At 44.9% G+C, this 20767-nt stretch overlaps 1 protein-coding gene across 1 annotated transcript; it reads left to right on the top strand.

Annotated features, from left to right (window-relative positions):
• The first annotated feature begins 1285 nt into the window (after positions 1-1285).
• LOC123164581 (uncharacterized membrane protein At1g75140) lies at positions 1286-3622 on the top strand. Its single transcript, XM_044582117.1, has one exon. It carries the CDS (start codon positions 1357-1359, stop codon positions 3364-3366), a length of 2010 nt encoding a protein of 669 aa, XP_044438052.1. The 5' UTR covers positions 1286-1356; the 3' UTR covers positions 3367-3622.
• Positions 3623-20767: the final 17145 nt, after the last annotated feature.

The following is a 20767-nucleotide window of genomic DNA, read 5'->3' as shown; positions in this document are numbered from 1 at the left end:
ATCACGACTATAGTTTATAAACTGAATTCAAAGTTTACAAACTAAATTATTCAAATCTAAACACACCGAATGGTCCAAATATAACAAATAACATGTGATAGAACAACTAGCAAGCGCTATAACGTTCCTAGTGATGCTCAATAAGATCAATGTGGCCCATGGTGGAGATGCCATCCGCAAGGTACTAACCCATCGAGTAGTTGTGCCCATTGACGAGTAGTTGCAAGCAGGTTGACTTTGGAGCAAAGTAGTATCTCCTGATCTTGGCATGACCCTTCGCTCAACCTCTTCATGTACAATTCAAACGGATAAGTTCAATCCAAATGGTTCGGTTCAAAAAGAAACGAACGAAAAAACTCATCTAGGCAATTCGTCGAACACTTGCGGTGCAGTGGTGATGCACCGGCCAGCCGCCGTCGTTTCGGCCAAACCGGCGGGTGGCGAAGGGTGAAAATGACGTGCAGCGGCATGGAAGCATGGTCAGGAAGCGGAGGCCGCTAAAGAGGAAGAAAAAACGAATCAATCCGACGAATCGGTTATGGCGACGACGGCGTCATTTCACCTTGATTTCGGCGACAACGACGGTGGACGAACGGCCTGGGCGTCGGGCAGAAGGGCGGCGAGGGAGGCAACGCGGTAGCGGCGGTTGCCGGCAAAGAGGCGGTGGCGGGGGAGAGGCGATATAAATACGCGAGAGTTATGCTCCAAGTGGTAGCGGCGAAGTAAAAATAGGGGTGGGATAGGCGCTAGAGGACAATTTATCCTCCACTAACGGCTATTGGGGATTGGCTAAATGCATGTTAGAGGAGAATAACCGAATCTATCCCCCCTGTAACGCCGGATAGAGGATCGGTTAGAGTTGCCCTAAGAGCATCTCATGACACTCCTCAAAACTCTTCCATATATATAGAACAAATCGGGCACAGAAAAGCCCGCCCAACAGAACATTCCAAACCTGTCTTGTATGTCGTGAAGAAATAAGGTTGTCATCCGTCGCACCATCTTAATCCCCCTCTCTTCATCCCCTCTTAATCACATGCAAAAAAGAAAAAGATGACGGTCAAGTAAATTTAGTGAAGCGAAAACGTAGATTTTCCTCTCTTTTACAGTCAACGATCCTCTCGTCCATTGCACCTGCGCACGCAAACGAAACCGAAATAAAAGACGCGAGACCACCGGCTGACCCGTGGGGCCCACAGGCGTCGTCCGGCGCCTGACGTGCGGGCCCGGCGAGGGATGGCCCTCCCGTGCCACTGCCACTTTACCCGAGAGCAGATCCGTCCCCGCTCCCCGAGCCGATCCCAACCTCCTGCACTACGCGCACCCAAAACCCTGCGCCCCCACCCGCTGACAGCCATGGCCCACCGCGCCCCCGCCGCGCTCCTCCTCCTCCTCCTGCTCGTCGCCGCCGCCGCGTCGGGGGAGGACGGGGCGGGGTCCTCGTCGGAGGTGGTGGTTGAGGAGGAGACGGGGGAGGCGGGGATGCTGGAGCGGCAGGCGGCGCAGCTCGCGCGGCTGGAGGCGGTCGCGGAGTCGCTCGCCAGGTCCGTGCGCGCGCTGGAGGCCGCGCTCGCCAGATCCGCCGGGCCGGGGCCGCCCCCGCCGGCGCGGCTGCATCAGCAGCCGGAGGAGGAGGAGGTGGCGGTCTCCGACGCCGTGGCGGAGGAGGCGCCGGGCGGGGGCGGGGGGCGGCGGGCCCCGCAGGGCGTGGCGGTGACCAAGCGCCGGCCTTTGTGGTCCGAGCGGTTCCTCTTCGCCGCGGCGGTGCGGCTCGGGGACGGCGCCCACGCGGCCGCCCAGGCCGCGCTGCCCTACGAGGACGCCGACGGGCTCACCAAGTACTTCGCCGTGGGCGACTCCCTCGGCCGCGTCTTCGTCTTCTCCGCCGCCGGCGACGCGCTGCTCGAGCTCGGCCTGCCCCCCGGCGAGTCCTCCTCGAACCCCTCCTCCCCGGTGACCGCCCTGCTCGCGTACCTCTCCCCGCGCCGCGCCGACTGCCTGCTCTTCGCGGGCCACGCGGACGGCTCCATCGCGGCGCACCGGCTCACCGAGTCCTCCCCGCACGGCGACGACTGGCTCACCCTCGCCGCGGCCTCCTCCCGGCTCCTCGTGCGCGGCCTCGACGGCGCCCCGGTGCTCCACCTCGAGGCGCACCACGCCGGGCGGTCCCGCTACGTGCTCTCCTGCGACGCCGGCCGCCGCATCCGCGTCTTCACCGAGAACGGCACGCTCTACGGCACTGCCATCGCCTCCTCCACGCCGCTCGCCTTCGTCAAGCAGCGCCTCCTCTTCCTCACCGAGGCCGGCGCCGCCTCGCTCGACCTCCGCTCCATGACCGTCCGGGAGACGCCCTGCGAGGACCTCGCCGAGGCGCTCAACGGCTCCCGCCCCAGGTCCTACTCCTTCGACCCGTCCGAGCGCTTCAAGGCCTACGGCTTCACCGACGCCGGCGACCTCGTGCACGTCCTGCTGATGGGCGACGTCGCCAACCTCAAGTGCCGGGTCCGGGCCGTCAAGAAGGCCGAGGTCGACAGCCCTGTCGTGATACAGACCATCAAAGGTTACCTCTTGGTGGCCAGCCAGGACAAGATCATGGTGTACAACACCTCGTCTCAGTACTATGGGAGGGTCGGCGCGCCCCGGCCGCTGTTCACCACAGCCATTAGGGACATCAAGGCTGTGTTTGCGGGTTCTAGCGCCGTCATGTCTGCCGCACCAGCTGGGAAGCCTCTTATTGCCGCGGACCGTGAGAAGCTCGTCATCTTGGGGCTCGGGGACGGTTACGTCGCCATCTATCGGTCCAACTTCCCGGTGTACAAGCCGGAGAGCAATGCTGTTGTGTGGAGTGGCCCGGCGCTGCTCTTCCTCCTGTTCTTGATTGGCATCTGGCAAGTCTATGTGAAGAAGAAGGATTCGTTGGGATGGACACCGGAGGAGACGTTTAACACCTCGGTCACAGCTCCTACAGGGAGCATCTTGAATCATCCAGCCAGTGAGCGAGCATTCGCAGATAGCACGACAAGAGCTGCTGATCGAAGCTATGTGGATGGCACGACCAGAGCCAGCGACAGAAGCTATGTGGACGCCACTGCGAGATCTACTGACCGAGGCTATGCTGAGACTACCAGGGCGGTGGACCTACGCGGCGGGGCGTTGAGAAGTGCTCCGAGAAGGTATGTCTCCCCTACTAGGTATGCAGGGGCAGCCGGTATTCCGTATCGACCTGTTTCGGCCGAGCCTGGGCTTAGAGGAGCCACTCCAGAGCTGAAGTACCGAGGCCCAGGTATGGAGCCCCCTGGTTTCCCCAAGAAAAGGGAGCCATTGTTCTCGAACAACCAAGCCGTAGTAGATGATCACGTCGAATGAGGCCGCTGGACTGTCGGTGCAGACTGCCGCCCCTAAATTTTGGTCTGGCTTGAAGTTCCCGCGCCTAAGAGGGATACATGCCACTGATCCACCCCCCTGTTGTTGTAAGTTGTAAAACTTGGGAAATGTTTGTATGGTACGAGTACATTATGGCCATTAGGATACGCGGCTGCAAATGGTGGAATAACGCGAAGACTATGGGTTGCATCTGTGCATTTTACAACTATCTATGGGTATAACCGTCGAAGCATGTTTACTTTGCTTTTCACCTTTAGCAATGTAAGGCAAGCACTCTAGTCTCAAGTTTTACAATGATCTCCAGCTGTGCTGAGATGCTTGGAGTTCCTCTACTTCTGAAGTGGTTTTCTAAGTAGCAGCATTAGAGTCTCTTTTTATGGTAAATAGCGGCATTAGATTCTCTTTTTATGGTAAGTAGCGGCATTAGATTCTCTTTTTATGGTAAGTAGCAGCATTAGATGTCTTAGCTGCATGTGAAGATTTGCCTCAGCATTTAAACTAGGAAGAAGCAGTAGATTCAGTCAATTACATTAGCATTCTGGTAGCCATAGGTCATATGTTCAATGTTGCTGAAGATGCAGGGACATCTTTTTTGTTCTTTTCCAAGAACTTGCGAAGGCTCGCGATTTGCGCACTCTAAAAAGTTTGGTGCGTCACGTGCTGCATTCGAGCTTCCGTTTCCTGTCACCATCTAATCCCTGTTCTATTTTTTTCTGCATCAATGTAAGGATGATCTGCTCACTTTCATTGAAGATACTTCGGCAGTGCTTGATAGCGCCATTTACCAAATCTGTTGACATGGACATGGGGGGTGCAGCTACCCAAATTTGATTTTTTTTCCCTTGTCCTTTCTCGTCATTTGTGGCTCCTTGTATCTGCTTATCTGCTTCACATTTGGATGATAACAACGTTTTGTCTGCTTCATATATGTATGCTCCCAAACGTACATAAATATCTTTCTTTTAGTGAAATGTACATAAATATCTTGTGACAACAAGACCGGGTTCCGTCTGTGCATTTCATACTATCCATGGGCAGGTCTAAGTCATTTTTTATATGCTTTTGACCTTCAACTTTCGCCTTTAACAATGTAAGGACATTGCTATCAAGTTCATAATTACCTCCAATTTGCTGGGATGCTTCAAATTGCTTTGGAACTGAATTCCTAAGTAGCGGCATTGGGTGTCTGAGCTGCATGTGAAGATTTGCCTCAGCATACATTGTATAGAGGTTGCTTCAATTAATTCGGATCGGAGGGAGTAGAACCAGTAGATTCAGTCAATTACTTTTAACATTCTGGTAGCCATAGGCCATATGTTCAGTGTCGATGTGAAGATGCAGGGGTATCTATTTTCTTCCAAGAACTTGCGATATTTGATTTTTGTTTCGGGAACCTGTGACTGCTCAGGGAGGGCACGGTTTGCCACGTCATGTGCTGCGTTGAGCTTTCGTTTTCTGTCGCTATATAATCCTTGTTCATGATATTTGTTGACATTAACGTGATTTTTGCTGTGTTTTTTTAATATGCATATAATATATTTTTAAATACACGATGCAAACTTTTGAAGTGCACGACAAACTGTTTTAATGTAGGGTGAACTTTTTTTAAAAACACATTGAACATTAAATCAAAGTCCACGATGAACCTGTTAAAAGTACACCGAACGTTTTTGAAAAACACCATGAGCCAAAAAAGAACCAGAAAAAAAGAAAATAAATGGAAAGAGAAAACTGGGTAAAAGGAACGAACCGGACAGGAAAAAAATGAATAAATAATCCTGATACTAGCGGGCTAGTTGGAGGAGGAAGTAACACATAGAGGAAAAAAAAACGTACCAAGTGTAGGTGGGACGAAACACACAGAAGGAACAAACAAGTGGTAAATACAATCGTGCTACATGAAGTTGCACAACAAGTGCAGTTTGGTGTCAAAGTTGAAAAATACGGAAAATTAGTGCCATAACCTGTCCCAGCGTGCATGTACGGTCCAATTCTCGTCTACATACGCCGCTCACGTGGCATGACAGCATGGCGCTGTGCCCAGTGACAGTGACGGTTGGAGGCTGGAGCATTATTGTTTTGCAGAAAACCCTAAATTAGTACAAAATCTCGTAAAAAAACACACCCTGAAACGCCACCTATGCTTCTCTATTACTGTTGGCTCCCATCTGTCGACGCACAGTACAAAGAAATACTCCCTCCGTTTCAGAATTAAGGTGCATAAATATCCAATTTTTATGCACCTTCACGATATAAAATATCAACATCCACGATACAAAATAAGTAAAAGATAACTTCGAAAAATCAATTTTAGATGTTTAAAAAAATTCTGACTTTTTTTGTGAGTGTTCACAAAGTATGTAAATACAACCCCTAAAAAAATCAGATCCAAATTCGAAAATACACATTGAGAAAAAATAATGACAAATCTAGCATGAACAGTGTCACAAAAGGACAAGAAAAATTGACACTATTCACATATGAATTTGTCTTTTTTGTTTCTCAATGTACATTTCAAATTTGAAGCTGAAATTTTTAGGGGATGTAGACACATTCCTTGTGAACGTTCATGATATTTTTCTGAATGTTTTGAAACATATAAATGCGATTTTTTAAATGGTATCATGGGAGCATTTAGGGTGTGGTATCACTGGATATTTGCCCCGCCATATTTTTTGGAATTGAGGGATCATTGATATGAAAAATCGTGCCCACACAATCGTGTTTGATGTCCATATAAAGGGATAACTGCCCTCCATGTCTGGTGGGCTGCAATCACATTTATCCTTTGTAAGAAGACACTCTTGGGGGTTAGATGGGCTGCAATCACTGCAGCCTATTTTTACATGTTAGCTTATTTTCTTATTTTTTTTGTAATTTTACAATACATTTATAATCACATGAAAAATTAAAACTTGGAATATCCGTGTTCATATATTTTGGAATATGTTATAGAAAAGTGTTCATATATTTAATAAAAAATATTAAATAATATTCGTAATATATTTCATAAAACATATACACGTATTAATTGGAAAAGTATTCATATAACTAAAAATAAATTTAAGAATTAGAAATTTTTTGTATAGTTTAAATCATATTCAATTAAGGATCAGCAGTCTAGGGGCTTACTTTCATACATCTTTTCCTACTTGTTTTTAAGAAATATATAAATACTTTTTTGGCAAACACACAAACTTTATTAAAGCACATGAACACTTTATAAGAGAACATACAACATTTCTCATATACTACATGAATATTTTATTAAAACCATGGACATTTTACAAATTATTAGAACGTTTTCAAAAATATTTTGAAATTATAATGATATTTTTATTAAATATACGTACATGTTTTCAAATTGTACACACATTTTTATAATTCGTAAATATTATTTTAATTATATGAACATTTTAAAACAATAAGTGATTTTTTAGAAATTTTGAAAACGACAAGTTTTCTTGAGAAAATTTTAAAACAATAAGTGAAATATATTAATCTTCATGCCTCACGCAAATAAGGGCACCGGAGAGAAAAAGAAGCTTCGGCTGTGGCGCAAACGTCCCATCAACCACACGTCCCTCTAGCCAAGACCATCTCCGAAAACGATGCTTCCAATGGTAATAGTAGTAGTTTTTCCATGAAACCAAGAAGACGAATAATATAACTTTGAAGCTGTAAGTAAAGAATTAATCTGGGCCGTCCGTTCCTAGTATCTCCTCTGGAGCACCATGTCACTATACTCAAGCAAATGACCATATTCATCAAACCAATCTAGATTAAATATCCGTTGAGTATCTCCAATCTCGCCCTACAGGTAATCAAAATTAAGCGGTGGCCCATAAGGTCCCTTCGTTAAATATTGGAGCCTAATCTCATCTTACTTCTTTGGATTGCGTGTGTACTCTGCAATCCTTTTTCGATCGGCCTGATCGGAAGGCAACTCATCTAAGTTAATTTCTGTGCGAATAGTAGGTTTCAGGAGACTAGTTGCACTGACATGTGATGCACTTTGCTTACGTCTAATGGGTGACCTTGATGTGCCTGTATCATTAAACGGATCTGGTGACCGAATTTTCTTCGAATAATACCCCTCCATAGCCTAGATCAATCAAAGTCCACAGAAAAAAAGTAGGGCAAACAATCACTATTGTACATTCATACTAATAGGCTATTAGCTAGATAGAACATATATAAGAGAGAGTAGATGAGGAGATGTGATAATGTAATCTAATTACCTCAAATTTTGGGCTACAAGTGTTGCAGCTAGCGGCCTACTTGCCGCCGGCGTGCGGCGGCGAGGCGCCGAACAACACGAATTGGAGAGAGGAGAGATGCGATTTGGAAAACGAACAGACGACGAGGCTCGCGTGTGGCTTTTTTTAGGGGTGAAAACCAAGCTTTATTCAGAAAATGCCACAATCTGTGGGATACATCGCTGGTCGTGGGATTGGCCAGACCACACATGGCGACCCAGACCCAAAGAAAATGCATGCTTGGCTAAACTATATGCCTCAACATTAACGGCATGACACTCAAAAGTAAAAGTACTACTAAATAAAGGTAATAAGCTGTTGATCTTTGCAATGATGGCGCCATTAGGTCCTTGGTCTGAATTGTTGATTGCACCAACGACATTCTTTGCGTCTGACGCCACTACCACATTATGGAGGTTCAAATCTTGTGCAAGGGCAAGAGCCTCCCTGCATGCAATTGTCTTCATGATAACCGGATCATCCACTCCTGCTATGCACAAGACTGAGCTTCCCAGGAAGTTACCATTTGCATCTCTACACACTACCGCTGCTGCCCCCCTGTTCCACGACGACAAGCAGCGTCGACATGGATTTTTGCAAAGCCTGGCGGAGGGCGTTTTGGGCGCTGGACACTAGCCTACACTGTTGCTGCCCCTCTTCTTGAGTTTTGTTGCGCTGATTCTTTAATCAGCTCAAGCTCTCCAATAAACCCGCAGATAAACCCGTAAGTGCTCTGGGGGCTCTGGAAGATGCCCTCATGAATGGCTTTCCGGCGCGCAGCCCATATAGCCCACAAGGTCACCTATAGCTTGACAAATTGATCGTGTGGTAGTAGCTCCATAAGAGTAAAGAGCCATTGCTTCACATTTGGTTCTGTAATGTCTGCTAGCTGTTGCAACAACTCATCATCCACCAAAGCCCATGTGCAACGTGACATCGTACATTGTAACAAGGAGTGTCTCCATGAATCCGGCTGCCCACATATACCGCACGAACTTGAATCTGTCATGTGTCGATGTGCTCGTACATCATTAGTTGGTATAGAGTGTTTGGATAATCTCCACAGAAACATATGGATTTTTGCTGGGACCTGCACTCTCCATAGAGTTTTCCACGCTCCTATCTCCTGGTCTATACTTGAAGATCCCGATCTACCTTCGAGCCATGCTTCTCTTCGCGACCTAGTGCTAACAAGCATCCGGTAGGCGCTTCTGACTGAGAAATTGCCCGTCCTTTCATGGCTCCAGCTCCATAAGTCATCTATGTTTTTGGTGCATAATGGGATGCCAAGAATTACTTTGGCATCCATCAGCATAAAAGTAGCATTCACCATCTGTCTATCCCATGAAGCTGAAGTGTTATCGATGAGCTCCGAGACAAAGGTCGGTGGGTTCGGCTTCAGGCTTCCATAGGGTCTCATCATCTCACCTCGTGGGATCCAATTGTCCTCCCATATTTGCGTGGTCTGCCCATTGCCGATTCGTCGTATTAGCCCTTGCTTCAAGACATGCTTTCCATCCATAATAGCTCTCCAAATCTGACTTGGATGATTACCAACAACTGAGTTCAAAAAGGTGTGCCCCAGATAGTATATGCTTTTAAGCAAACGAGCACACAAGCTCTCTGGTTGTTGAAGGAGGCGCCACGCCTGCTTGGCTAGCATCGCCATGTTAAAGAGCTTAAAATCTTTAAAACCCAATCCACCCATGCCTTTGGGCTGGGTCATCTCCTTCCATGAAACCCAATGTGGTTTTCTCTTCCCGTCCTTGTAGCCCCACCAGAATTTCCTTATAAGTTTATTCAGGTGCTCGCATAAACCTCTTGGTAGTTTAAAACAAGACATGGAGTAAGCAGGCACCACTTGGGCTATCGATTTAACAAGTACTTCCTTCCCTGCTGACGACATTGAGTTCTCAATCCAGCCTTGTACTTTACTCCACAATCGGTCCTTCAAGTATTTGAAAGCACCGTTTTTACTATTACCAATGTCAGAGGGCATACCAAGATATTTCTCATTCAAAGATTCATTGGGAACATTCAGGGTGACCTTGATTTCATTGCGGGTGCTTTCTGAGACACCTTTGCTAAAATATATAGATGATTTAGCATGGTTTATTCTCTGACCAGTTGCTCTACAATATGTGTCCAAGACCTGGTTTACCTCAATAGCTCCCACATTATTTGCCTTGAAAAACAGCAGGCTGTCATCAGTGAATAAGAGATGGTTGACCCTAGGTGCCGACGGTGCCACCTGTAACCCCTCCAAGTTGGATGACTGTCTTCTTGATTTTAACAGGCTCGCGTGTGGCTACGTTATGTGACTAATCACAAGGGGCCTGCTAATCATGGTTTAGGTCTGGTCGCCTGGGCACATGGACTCCTTGTGGGCTTTTGGCCCTTTGCTTAGCTCTTTTTAGGGCTGGCCCTTTGCTTACCTGTTCACATGGCCCTCGCGTTATTTGATGGGGTCAGGCAGGATTTTTTACTGGGTTCAGGTCAGGCAACCACGTACCTACATGCCCGACGAGGCAAAAGTCATTGCGTTCACACTTGAACCCAACGCTTCTTGATACGTCTCCAACATATCTACTTTTCCAAACATTTTTGCCTTTGTTTTGGACTCTAACTTGCATGATTTGAATGGAACTAACCCGGACTGACGCTGTTTTCAGAATTGCCATGGTGTTATTTTTGTGCAGAAATAAAAGTTCTCGGAATGACCTGAAAATCAACGGAGAATATTTTTGGAATATATAAAAAATACTAGTGAAAGAATCAAGGCCGGGGGCCCACACCCTGTCCACAAGGGTGGGGGGCGCGCCCCCCTGCCTCGTGGGCCCCCTGGTGCTCCACCGACCTCAACTCCAACTCTATATATTCACGTTCGGGGAAAAAAATTAGAGAGAAGGATTCATCGCGTTTTACGATACAGAGCCGCCGCCAAGCCCTAATCTCTCTCGGGAGGGCTGATCTGGAGTCCGTTTGGGGCTCCGGAGAGGGGAATCCGTCGCCATCGTCATCATCAACCTTCCTCCATCACCAATTTCATGATGCTCACCGCCGTGCGTGAGTAATTCCATCGTAGGCTTGCTGGACGGTGATGGGCTGGATGAGATTTATCATGTAATCGAGTTAGTTTTGTTAGGGTTTGATCCCTAATATCAATTATATTCTGAGATTGATGTTGCTATGACTTTGCTATGCTTAATGCTTGTCACTAGGGCCTGAGTGCCATGATTTCATATCTGAACCTATTATGTTTTCATGAATATATGTGAGTTCTTGATCCTATCTTGCAAGTCTATAGTCACCTATTATGTGTTATGATCCGTTAACCCCGAAGTGACAATAATCGAGATACTTACCGGTGATGACCGTAGTTTGAGGAGTTCATGTATTCACTAAGTGTTAATGCTTTGGTCCGGTACTCTATTAAAAGGAGGCCTTAATATCCTTTAGTTTCCAATAGGACACCGCTGCCACGGGAGGGTAGGACAAAAGATGTCATGCAAGTTCTTTTCCATAAGCACGTATGACTATATTCAGAATACATGCCTACATTACATTGATGAATTGGAGCTAGTTCTGTGTCACCCTATGTTATAACTGTTGCATGAGGAATCGCATCCGACATAATTATCCATCACTGATCCGTTGCCTACGAGCTTTTCATATATTGATCTTTGCTTAGTTACTTTTCCGTTGCCACTGTTACAATCACTACAAAACCAATATTGTTACTTTTGCCACTGTTACCGTTACTATCATATTACTTTGCTACTAAATATTTTGCTGCAGATATTAAGTCTTTCAGGTGCGGTTGAATTGACAACTCAACTGTTAATACTTGAGAATATTCTTTTGTGTCGAATCAATAAATTTGGGTTGAATACTCTACCCTCGAAAACTGTTGCGATCCCCTATACTTGTGGGTTATCAAGACTATTTTCTGGCGCCGTTGCCGGGGAGCATAGCTCTATCCTTTGAGTCACTTGGGATTTATATCTGCTGATCACTATGAAGAACTTGAAAGATAAAAGAACCAAGATTTTTCCCTCAACTACGAGGGGAGGTAAGGAACTGCCATCTAGCTCTGCACTTGATTCACCTTCTGTTTTGAGTAAACTTGGGACACCTACACCTGCTATTCATTCTAATATGTCGCATGTTATTGATGATGCCACTTCTGCTTTGCACAATACTTATGATGAAACTACTTCTATGCTTGATAATACTGTGCCACTAGGTGAATTTCTTGATGAACAACTTGCTAGGGTTAGAGAGAATGAAATTATTGAAACTGATAATAGTGATGAAAGTGATGATGAAGATTCTCCCCCTAGATATGAATTTCCTGTTGTGCCTGAGGGTTATGTTATGGATGAAGAAACTGCTAGAGACTTTTTAGCTTGCAATGATAGATATGATCTTAAGAAATTATTAGTTAAGCTGAAAGAAAAGTCTTTGAATGCTAGAATGAAATATGACCCTCCTTTTGCTACTTCACCTATCTGTATTTCCGATAAGGATTATGATTTCTCTGTCGATCCTGAGTTAATTACTTTGGTTAAATCTGATCCTTTTTATGGCTATGAATCTGAAACTGTTGTGGCACATCTTATTAAATTAAATGATATAGCCACCCTGTTCACTAATGATGAGAAAACTCGCTATTACTTTATCCTTAAGTTGTTTCCGTTCTCATTAAAGGGTGATGCTAAAACATGGTTTAATTCTCTTGATTCTGGTTGTGCGCGTAGTCCCCAAGATATGATATATTACTTCTCTGCTAAATATTTCCCCGCTCATAAGAAACAAGCTGCCTTAAGGGAAATATATAATTTTGTGCAAATTGAAGAAGAGAGTCTCCCACAAGCTTGGGGGAGGCTTCTCCGATTACTTAATGCTTTGCCTGATCATCCTCTCAAGAAAAATGAAATACTTGATATCTTTTATAATGGACTAACCGATGCTTCCAGAGACCACCTGGATAGTTGTGCTGGTTGTGTTTTCAGGGAAAGAACAGCTGATCAACCTGAATTGCTATTGAATAATATGTTGAGTAATGAAAATGATTGGACACTTCCTGAACCAACTCCTAAGCCAACTCCGAAGAAAAGGGGTATTCTATTTCTCAGTCCTGAAGATATGCAAGAGGCAAAGAAATCTATGAAAGAAAAAGGTATTAAAGCTGAAGATGTTACGAATTTACCACCTATTGAAGAAATACATGGTCTTGATAACCCGACACAGGTAGTAAAGGTAAATTCTCTCTATAAATTTGATGAAGGTGATATTCCTCTAATAAGTCTGCTAGTCAACGCTTGGATGAGTTTGATAATTTTATTGTTAAACAAGAAAACTTCAATGCTTATGTTGGTAGACAATTGAAAAGTAATGCTTATATGATTGAACACTTGAGTGACTATATGTCTAGAGTTAAAGGTGAACTTAAACTTATTAGTAAACATGCTTCTATGATTACTAGTCAAGTAGAACAAGTACTTAAGGCTCAGAATGATTTGCTCATTGAATTAAATAATAAGAAAAATGATAATGCTGTTAGAGTTATGACTAGAGGGGGTAAAATGACTCAGGAACCTTTGTATCCTGACGGCCACCCTAAGAGAATTGAGCAAGATTCTCAGAGAACTAATGATGATGCACCTAGTTCTTCTAAGAAGAAGAAAAAGAAAAATGATAGGACTTTGCATGCTTCTAGTGAACCTTTTGTTGAACACCTGAGAATCCCAATGACATTTCTATTTCTGATGCTGAAACACAATCTGGTAATGAACATGAACCTAGTGATAATGTTAATGATGATGTTCATGTTGATGCTCAACCTAGCAATAACAATGATGTAGAGATTGAACCTGCTGTTGATCTTGATAACCCACAATCAAAGAATCAACGTTATGATAAGAGAGACTTTGTCGCTAGGAAGCACGGTAAAGAAAGAGAACCATGGGTTCAGAAACCCATGCCTTTTCCTCCTAAACCATCCAATAAAAAGGATGATGAGGATTTTGAGCGCTTTTGCTGAAATGATTAGACCTATCTTTTTGCGTATGCGTTTTACTGATATGCTTAAAATGAACCCTTATGCTAAGTACATGAAGGATATTGTTACTAATAAAAGAAAGATACCGGAAGCTGAAATTTCCACCATGCTTGCTAATTACACTTTTAAAGGTGGAATACCAAAGAAACTAGGAGATCCAGGAGTACCAACTATACCATGCTCCATTAAGCGAAACTATGTTAAAACTGCTTTATGTGATCTTGGAGCCGGTGTTAGTGTTATGCCTCTCTCTTTATATCGTAGACTTGATTTGAATAAGTTGACACCTACTAAAATATCTTTGCAAATGGCTGATAAATCAACTGCTATACCTGTCGGTATTTGTGAGGATGTGCCTGTTGTGGTTGCAGACGCTACTATTTTAACAGACTTTTTTATTCTTGATATTTCCGAGGACGATAGTATGTCTATTATTCTTGGTAGACCCTTTCTGAATACTGCAGGGGCTGTTATTGATTGCAACAAAGGCAATGTCACTTTTCATGTTAATGGTAATGAGCATACGGTACACTTTCCGAGGAAACAACCTCAAGTCCACAGTATCAATTCTATTGGAAAAATTTCAACGATTATTATTGGAGGTTTTGAATTTCCTCTTCCTACTGTCAAGAAGAAATATGATATTCTTATTGTTGGGGATGTGCATATCCCCGTTGAGGTAACCTAGTGTTATTCGAAATTTCTCCGGTTTCATGCGATTCGGAATGAGTTTGTTAACAAGACTTGATCAACCTTGTTAGTGGATTCCTTTTGATGAGCATGAGATGGATGAAGTTAGAAAGCACAACTCTCTATACCCTCATTTTACTTTCTGTTATTTAGATTAAATAAAGCAAAAATAGTATTTTCTGTCTGTTTTCTGAATTATCCTTGCAACAAAAAATACCCCAAAAATAAAATTTCTCCAAATGCCCTGAAAATTTAATATGATTTTTTCTAAAATATTTAAGAATTATTGGCACTGAGAACACACCAGGGGTACCCACCATGTGCCCGCGAGGGTGGAGGGCGCGCCCACCCCTGGACGCGCTCCCCTGCCTCGTGGACCCAATGTGGGCCCCCTCCACTTATTCTTCCACCCACACACTTCGTCTTCCTCCAGAAAAAATCATCCACCAGCTCAAACCCGAATTCTAGCTCATCTTGCTGCCATTTTCGATCTCCTTGCTCAAAGCTCCATTCACAAAACTGCTTCGGGGGATTGTTCTTCGGTATGTGACTCCTCCAATGGTCCAATTAGTTTTTGTTTTAGTGCTTTATTTGTTGCAAATTTTTGCTGCTTAGGTGACCCTGTTCTTGAGCTTGCATGTCAAATTTATGTGATCAAAAGTAGTTTTAATGCATGAAAAAGATGAAGAGATTTTTGAGGGGCTCATCGAGCCGAAGCTCGAAGGATAAGCAAAGTGAAGAGAATAAGAAGCCCAAGTATAATCTCCCTCGTACTGCGGAGGCCTCACCGACTTCTTCCACGACCAGCGTGAACAGTATCTCCTACTCACCAATATTTTTGTGCAAAATTTTCATTTCCATGCTAGGGGATCGCCACCTTCGGTGGAATTTTATTTATATGATGAGCATAAGGAGATGTCACTTTATGATTTTTGCCGGGTTTGTAGGACACTACAGGAAACAGGAAATTTGCCGTCTGTGGATCACAGACGGCAAAGACCTAAATCCAGACGGCAAAGACTTTGCCGTCAGGAAGCAGACGGCAAAGTCAGACGGCAAAGATAAGTCGGCAAAGAATACTTTGCCGTCAGCTTTTTACCTGACAGATGGCAAAGAATTTGCCGTCAGCCGAAACTTCTTCGCTGTCTGCCTTATAAATCATAGACGACAAAGCAAAGTAGTTTCGCCGTCAGCTAGACTACATCTTTGCCGTAAGCTATTCACATCTTTGCCTTCAGCCTCCTATATCACAGACGACAAAGAATGGGTTCAAATTAAAAAAACACACAACGGCCATCAGCCTTCACATAATGTATTAAAATAACCTGAATCAACAGTCCTAGTGCAGAGGACAACAATGAACACCACAACACAGTGCACATCAACACTTTGTTCCAAGAATCTACCAAACAAATTTCACAGTACAAAATTACCCTATTTACACATAATACATTATCACTTGCTGATCCGAGGCAAAACTGCTCTTTTTCATAAGATGAATGAATTACACATGAAAAGATTACACAAGAACAGGGTGATATAGCAGCCCAAGATCCAGCAAGCGAAGCCATCTTGAGTTCGATCTTGACGCCCGCACCAACCTGCAACCATATCCTGTGCCCGTGCTCACCGGAGCAGCAGTAAACAGCAGCCGCGCCCTCTCCCTTCCCCTTCCATTCTCCAAGGACAGAGCAGCGCCACCATGGACGCCTTCTTCTCCACGGACATAGAAGAACCGCCATGGACGCCCGATGAGCTGCCCCCGCTCATCGAGGCGGGAGTTGGTGCAGCGTCGAGCGATGGGGCCGGGGATGACGGAGGCATGCGCGGCCGGGGCCATGGCCGGCGGAGCTTGGCTGGGGCGACGGGGCCGGCGGAGCCTGGTTGGGGTGACGGGGCCAACGGCGCCCATGGCGAAGGGGGAAGGGCGATGGGGACGGCAGGCGACGTCGTGGCGGATGCCTGCGGAGCTTCGAGGGCGACGGGGGCGACGGAGGAAGTGGCCGGCGCCGGCGCGAGAGGTGGTGGCCGGCGGGCGAGGTGGTGACCGGAAGCCGGCGGAGCTTCGGGCGCGCCAGGGCCGGGGCGACAGGGAGGGGGCCGGGGACGACAAGGATGGGGCCGGGGCGGGGGCGAAGGGAGAAGTGGCCTGGGCTGGCGGGAGAGGTGGTGGCCGATGGGAGAGGTGGTGACCGGCGACGGCGTGTGGATAAGGGAGAGAAACCAGAGAAAGAGATCGTGGTGGGGGAGAGGATAAGGGAGAGAGAGTGCTGCACGTGGGGTGTTGGGCGCGTGAGGCGTGGGCGCGGGGCGTGTTGGGGCACGAGGGGATGTGTGGCTGAGATCCTGCCATGTCATCGATCCAAGTGATTGATCCGCGTGCTGTGTTTCTTTCTTTGCCGTCTTCGTTTTCTATTAAAGACGGCAAAGATCTTTGCCGTCTGCGTTGTATATTACAGACGGCGAAGTATGTTCTTTGCCGTCTGTAATATAAAACGCATACGACAAAGATCTTTGCCGTCTACTTTTTCTATTACATACGGCAAAGTATGTTCTTTGCCGTCTGTGTTTTGTTGCGCAGACGGCAAAGTTTATTTTACCGACAGTTTTTCTTTGCCGTCTACTGATGATGGCAAATCCTTTCTTTGCCGTCTGCCCGACGAAAAGCTGACGGCAAAGACGTCCCCTGGCGGCAAATTAGCTGTTTCCCGTAGTGGGATACCCTTTGAGGGCAGCATAGAGGAACCACATTGTAATGATGTGGAAGGATTCATTGATATGATTGCTGTAGGGGAAACGAGGAAGGTTTCCAATGCAAGAATTACTAGCATACAGTTTTCTGTTCTACGTTACTTCGCAATATTTGCTAGTAGATTCTTAATTGGTCGCGGGAACTATGAAAATCTTAGTGCCCCTGATATTGTTATTTTGCGCCATGTTTTGTTTCGTGATACCACTTTTAGTTTAGGCGCTATTGTTGCTAAATGGTTAAATCTGAACCGTACAAAGGGTCCCGTCTTAGGAGGCATCTTCGCCTCGTGCCTTGCTGCACACTTTAACATACCTATTAGGCATTATGAGAAAGAGGCAAAGTTGCTGCCTCATATTTTTTAGATTATAAGAGTATGGTAGCACATGATTTTATTGTTAAGAATAAGAAGAAGATGCTTAACTATAGACTGATATTTGATAAGAATTACTTTGAGACTAGTACCTTGCCTGCCCCCTCTTTGTTCAACATATTTTCAGGCACGTACCTTGTTTTGCCGGAGGCCGTTCAGGCATACCAGAGCCTGACATCAGCTCCAGAGCCGGAGCCACTACTGATCCTCACCGTCAGTCTATTTATCAGTGGGATCCGGAGGAGATCGCCAACCAGTGGCACCCCGACGACCCTCCTCAGTACGTCGGAGATGGCGGCTTTGAGCCGTGGCCATAGACCAACTTAGGCCAAAAGCCTTGGGCGAGTACTTATTTCTCACCGACATTACATTCATGTTCACACACTCATGCCAGTTGTCGGCACTCATACTTTTTCATTGTACTATCCATGCTAGTTTATTTTCTTTTTAAGCTTTCTTCTTGTGTGTTTGAAAAACCTAAAGAAAAACACAAAAAAATTAGTTGTAGCTTTTAGCTAGTTTACTTTTCATGCATGTAGTAGTAGTAATTAAAAAGAAAACCCAAAAAGATTTATCGTTCTTCTTTTGCTTGTTGGGAGCTTTCCCATGTAAATAGTTTTATTTCCTTTCTTTTCTTTGGGGGTCGAGAGGAGAATACCATAATGAAAATGTCGAGTGACTCTCATATGCATTATTGTTGATCTAACAAAGAGCCCGTATTACCTTGTCTTCTCCCTTGTATTGAATGCTTGCAGATTCCAGTTTAGTCCAATGCACGTGCACTATTATTATTATCCACACCGTTCGGTCATGCAAGTGAAAGGCAATAATGACGATATATGATGGACTGATTGAGATGAGAAAAGCTGGTATGAACTCGACCTATCTTGTTTTTGTAAATATGATTAGTTCATCGTTCCTGATTCAGCCTATTATGAATGAAACATGTTTGCAATGACAATTAGATATTATAGTTGCTCATGCGATGCTTAATTTGCTAGGAGTTTATAATGGTTTACCTTGCGTGCCAACATGCTATTAAAATGGTTGTGATGTGGTATGATAGGGTGGTATCCTCCTTTGAACGATTCGAGTGGCTTGACTTGGCACATGTTCACGCATGTAGTTGAAACAAAATCAACATAGCCTCCACGATATTTATGTTCATGGTGAATTATATCCTACTCATGCTTGCATTCAGTGTTGATCAATTTTAACGCATGTTCATGACTGTTGTCGCTCTCTAGCTGGTCGCTTCCTAGTCTCTTTCTAGCATTCACTTGTATTAAGCGGGAATACTGCTTGTGCGTCCACTTCCATAAACCCCAAAAGTTATTCCATATGAGTCCACCATACCTTCCTATATGCGGTATCTACCTGCCGTTCCAAGTAAATTTGTATGTGCCAAACTCTAAATCTTCAAATGAAATTTTGTTTTGTATGCTTGAATAGCTCATGTATCAACTAGGGTTGTGTATATCTTCCATGCTAGGCGGATTATTCTCAAGAGGAGTGGACTCCGCTCCTCACTCACAAGAAAATGGCTGGTCACCAGGATGCCCAGTCCCATGCTCAAATCAAATCAAAATAATTGCAAACAAAACTCCCCCAGGATTGTTGTTAGTTGGAGGCACCCGTTGTTTCGCGCAAGCCATGGATTGATGCTTGTTGGTGGTGGGGGAGTATAAACTTTACCATTCTGCTTGGGAACCGCCTATAATGTGTGTAGCATGGAAGATATCGAGATCTCTCGGTTGTTATGTTGACAATGAAAGTATACCGCTCAAAATATTATTCATCACTATTTCAAAACCGAGCTCTGGCACCTCTACAAATCCTTGCTTCCCTCTGCAAAGGGCTTATCTATTGAATTTTATGTTGAGTCATCATCCTCTTATTAAAAAGCACCAGTTGGAGAGCACCGCTGTCATTTGCATGCATTACTATTAGTTTACATTGAGTATGACTGTGACTGGATCTCTTTTACCATGAATTACAATTTCTAGTCAGCCCTTGATATTCAGAGGTGCTCTACATTTATGTTTTGCGGTCTCAGAAAGGGCTCTAGAGATACCATCTTGTTATATCATATTATGATTGTTTTGAGAAAGTGTTGTCATCCGAGATTTACTATTATTGCTCACTAGTTGATTATGTCATTGACATGAGTAAACATGAGACCTAAGTGTTATTGTGAATATGGCTAGTTCATAATCTTTGCTGAAAACTTGAATGCTGGCTTTACATATTTACAACAACAAGAGCAAACAGAGTTTGTAAAAGTCTTTATTTATCACTTCCAGTTTGTCAACTGAATTGCTTGAGGACAAGCAAAGGTTTAAGCTTGGGGGAGCTGATACGTCTCCAACATATCTACTTTTCCAAACACTTTTGCCCTTGTTTTTGACTCTAACTTGCATGATTTGAATGGAACTAACCCGGACTGACGCTGTTTTCAGCAGAATTGCCATGGTGTTATTTTTGTGCAGAAATAAAAGTTCTCGGAATGACCTGAAAATCAACGGAGAATACTTTTGGAATATATAAAAAATACTGGCGAAAGAATCAAGGCCGGGGGGCCCACACCCTGTCCAGGAGGGTGGGGGGTGCGCCTACCTCCTGGGCGCGTGCCCTGCCTCATGGGCCCCCTGGTGCTCCACCGTCCTCAACTCCAACTCTATATATTCACGTCTGGGGAGAAAAAATCAGAGAGAAGGATTCATCGCGTTTTACGATATGAAGCCGCCGCCAAGCCCTAATCTCTCTCGGGAGGGCTGATCTGGAGTCCGTTTGGGGATCCGGAGAGGGGAATCCGTCGCCATCGTCATCATCAACCTTCCTCCATCACCAATTTCATGATGCTCACCGCCGTGCGTGAGTAATTCCATCGTAGGCTTGCTGGACGGTGATGGGTTGGATGAGATTTATCATGTAATCGAGTTAGTTTTGTTAGGGTTTGATCGCAAGTATCCATTATGTTCTGAGATTGATGTTGCTATGACTTTGCTATGCTTAATGCTTGTCACTAGGGCCCGAGTGCCATGATTTCAGATCTGAACCTATTATGTTTTCATGAATATATGTGAGTTCTTGATCCTATCTTGCAAGTCTATAGTCACCTATTATGTGTTATGATCCGTTAACCCCGAAGTGACAATAATCGGGATAATTATCGGTGATGACCGTAGTTTGAGGAGTTCATGTATTCACTAAGTGTTAATGCTTTGGTCCAGTACTCTATTAAAAGG

This window comes from Triticum aestivum, chromosome 7D (genome assembly GCF_018294505.1).
Source record: "Triticum aestivum cultivar Chinese Spring chromosome 7D, IWGSC CS RefSeq v2.1, whole genome shotgun sequence".
Classification (NCBI taxonomy): domain Eukaryota; kingdom Viridiplantae; phylum Streptophyta; class Magnoliopsida; order Poales; family Poaceae; genus Triticum; species Triticum aestivum.
The sequence above is the reverse complement of the archived record's forward strand: the minus strand, read 5'-3'. Positions and strand labels throughout refer to the sequence as shown.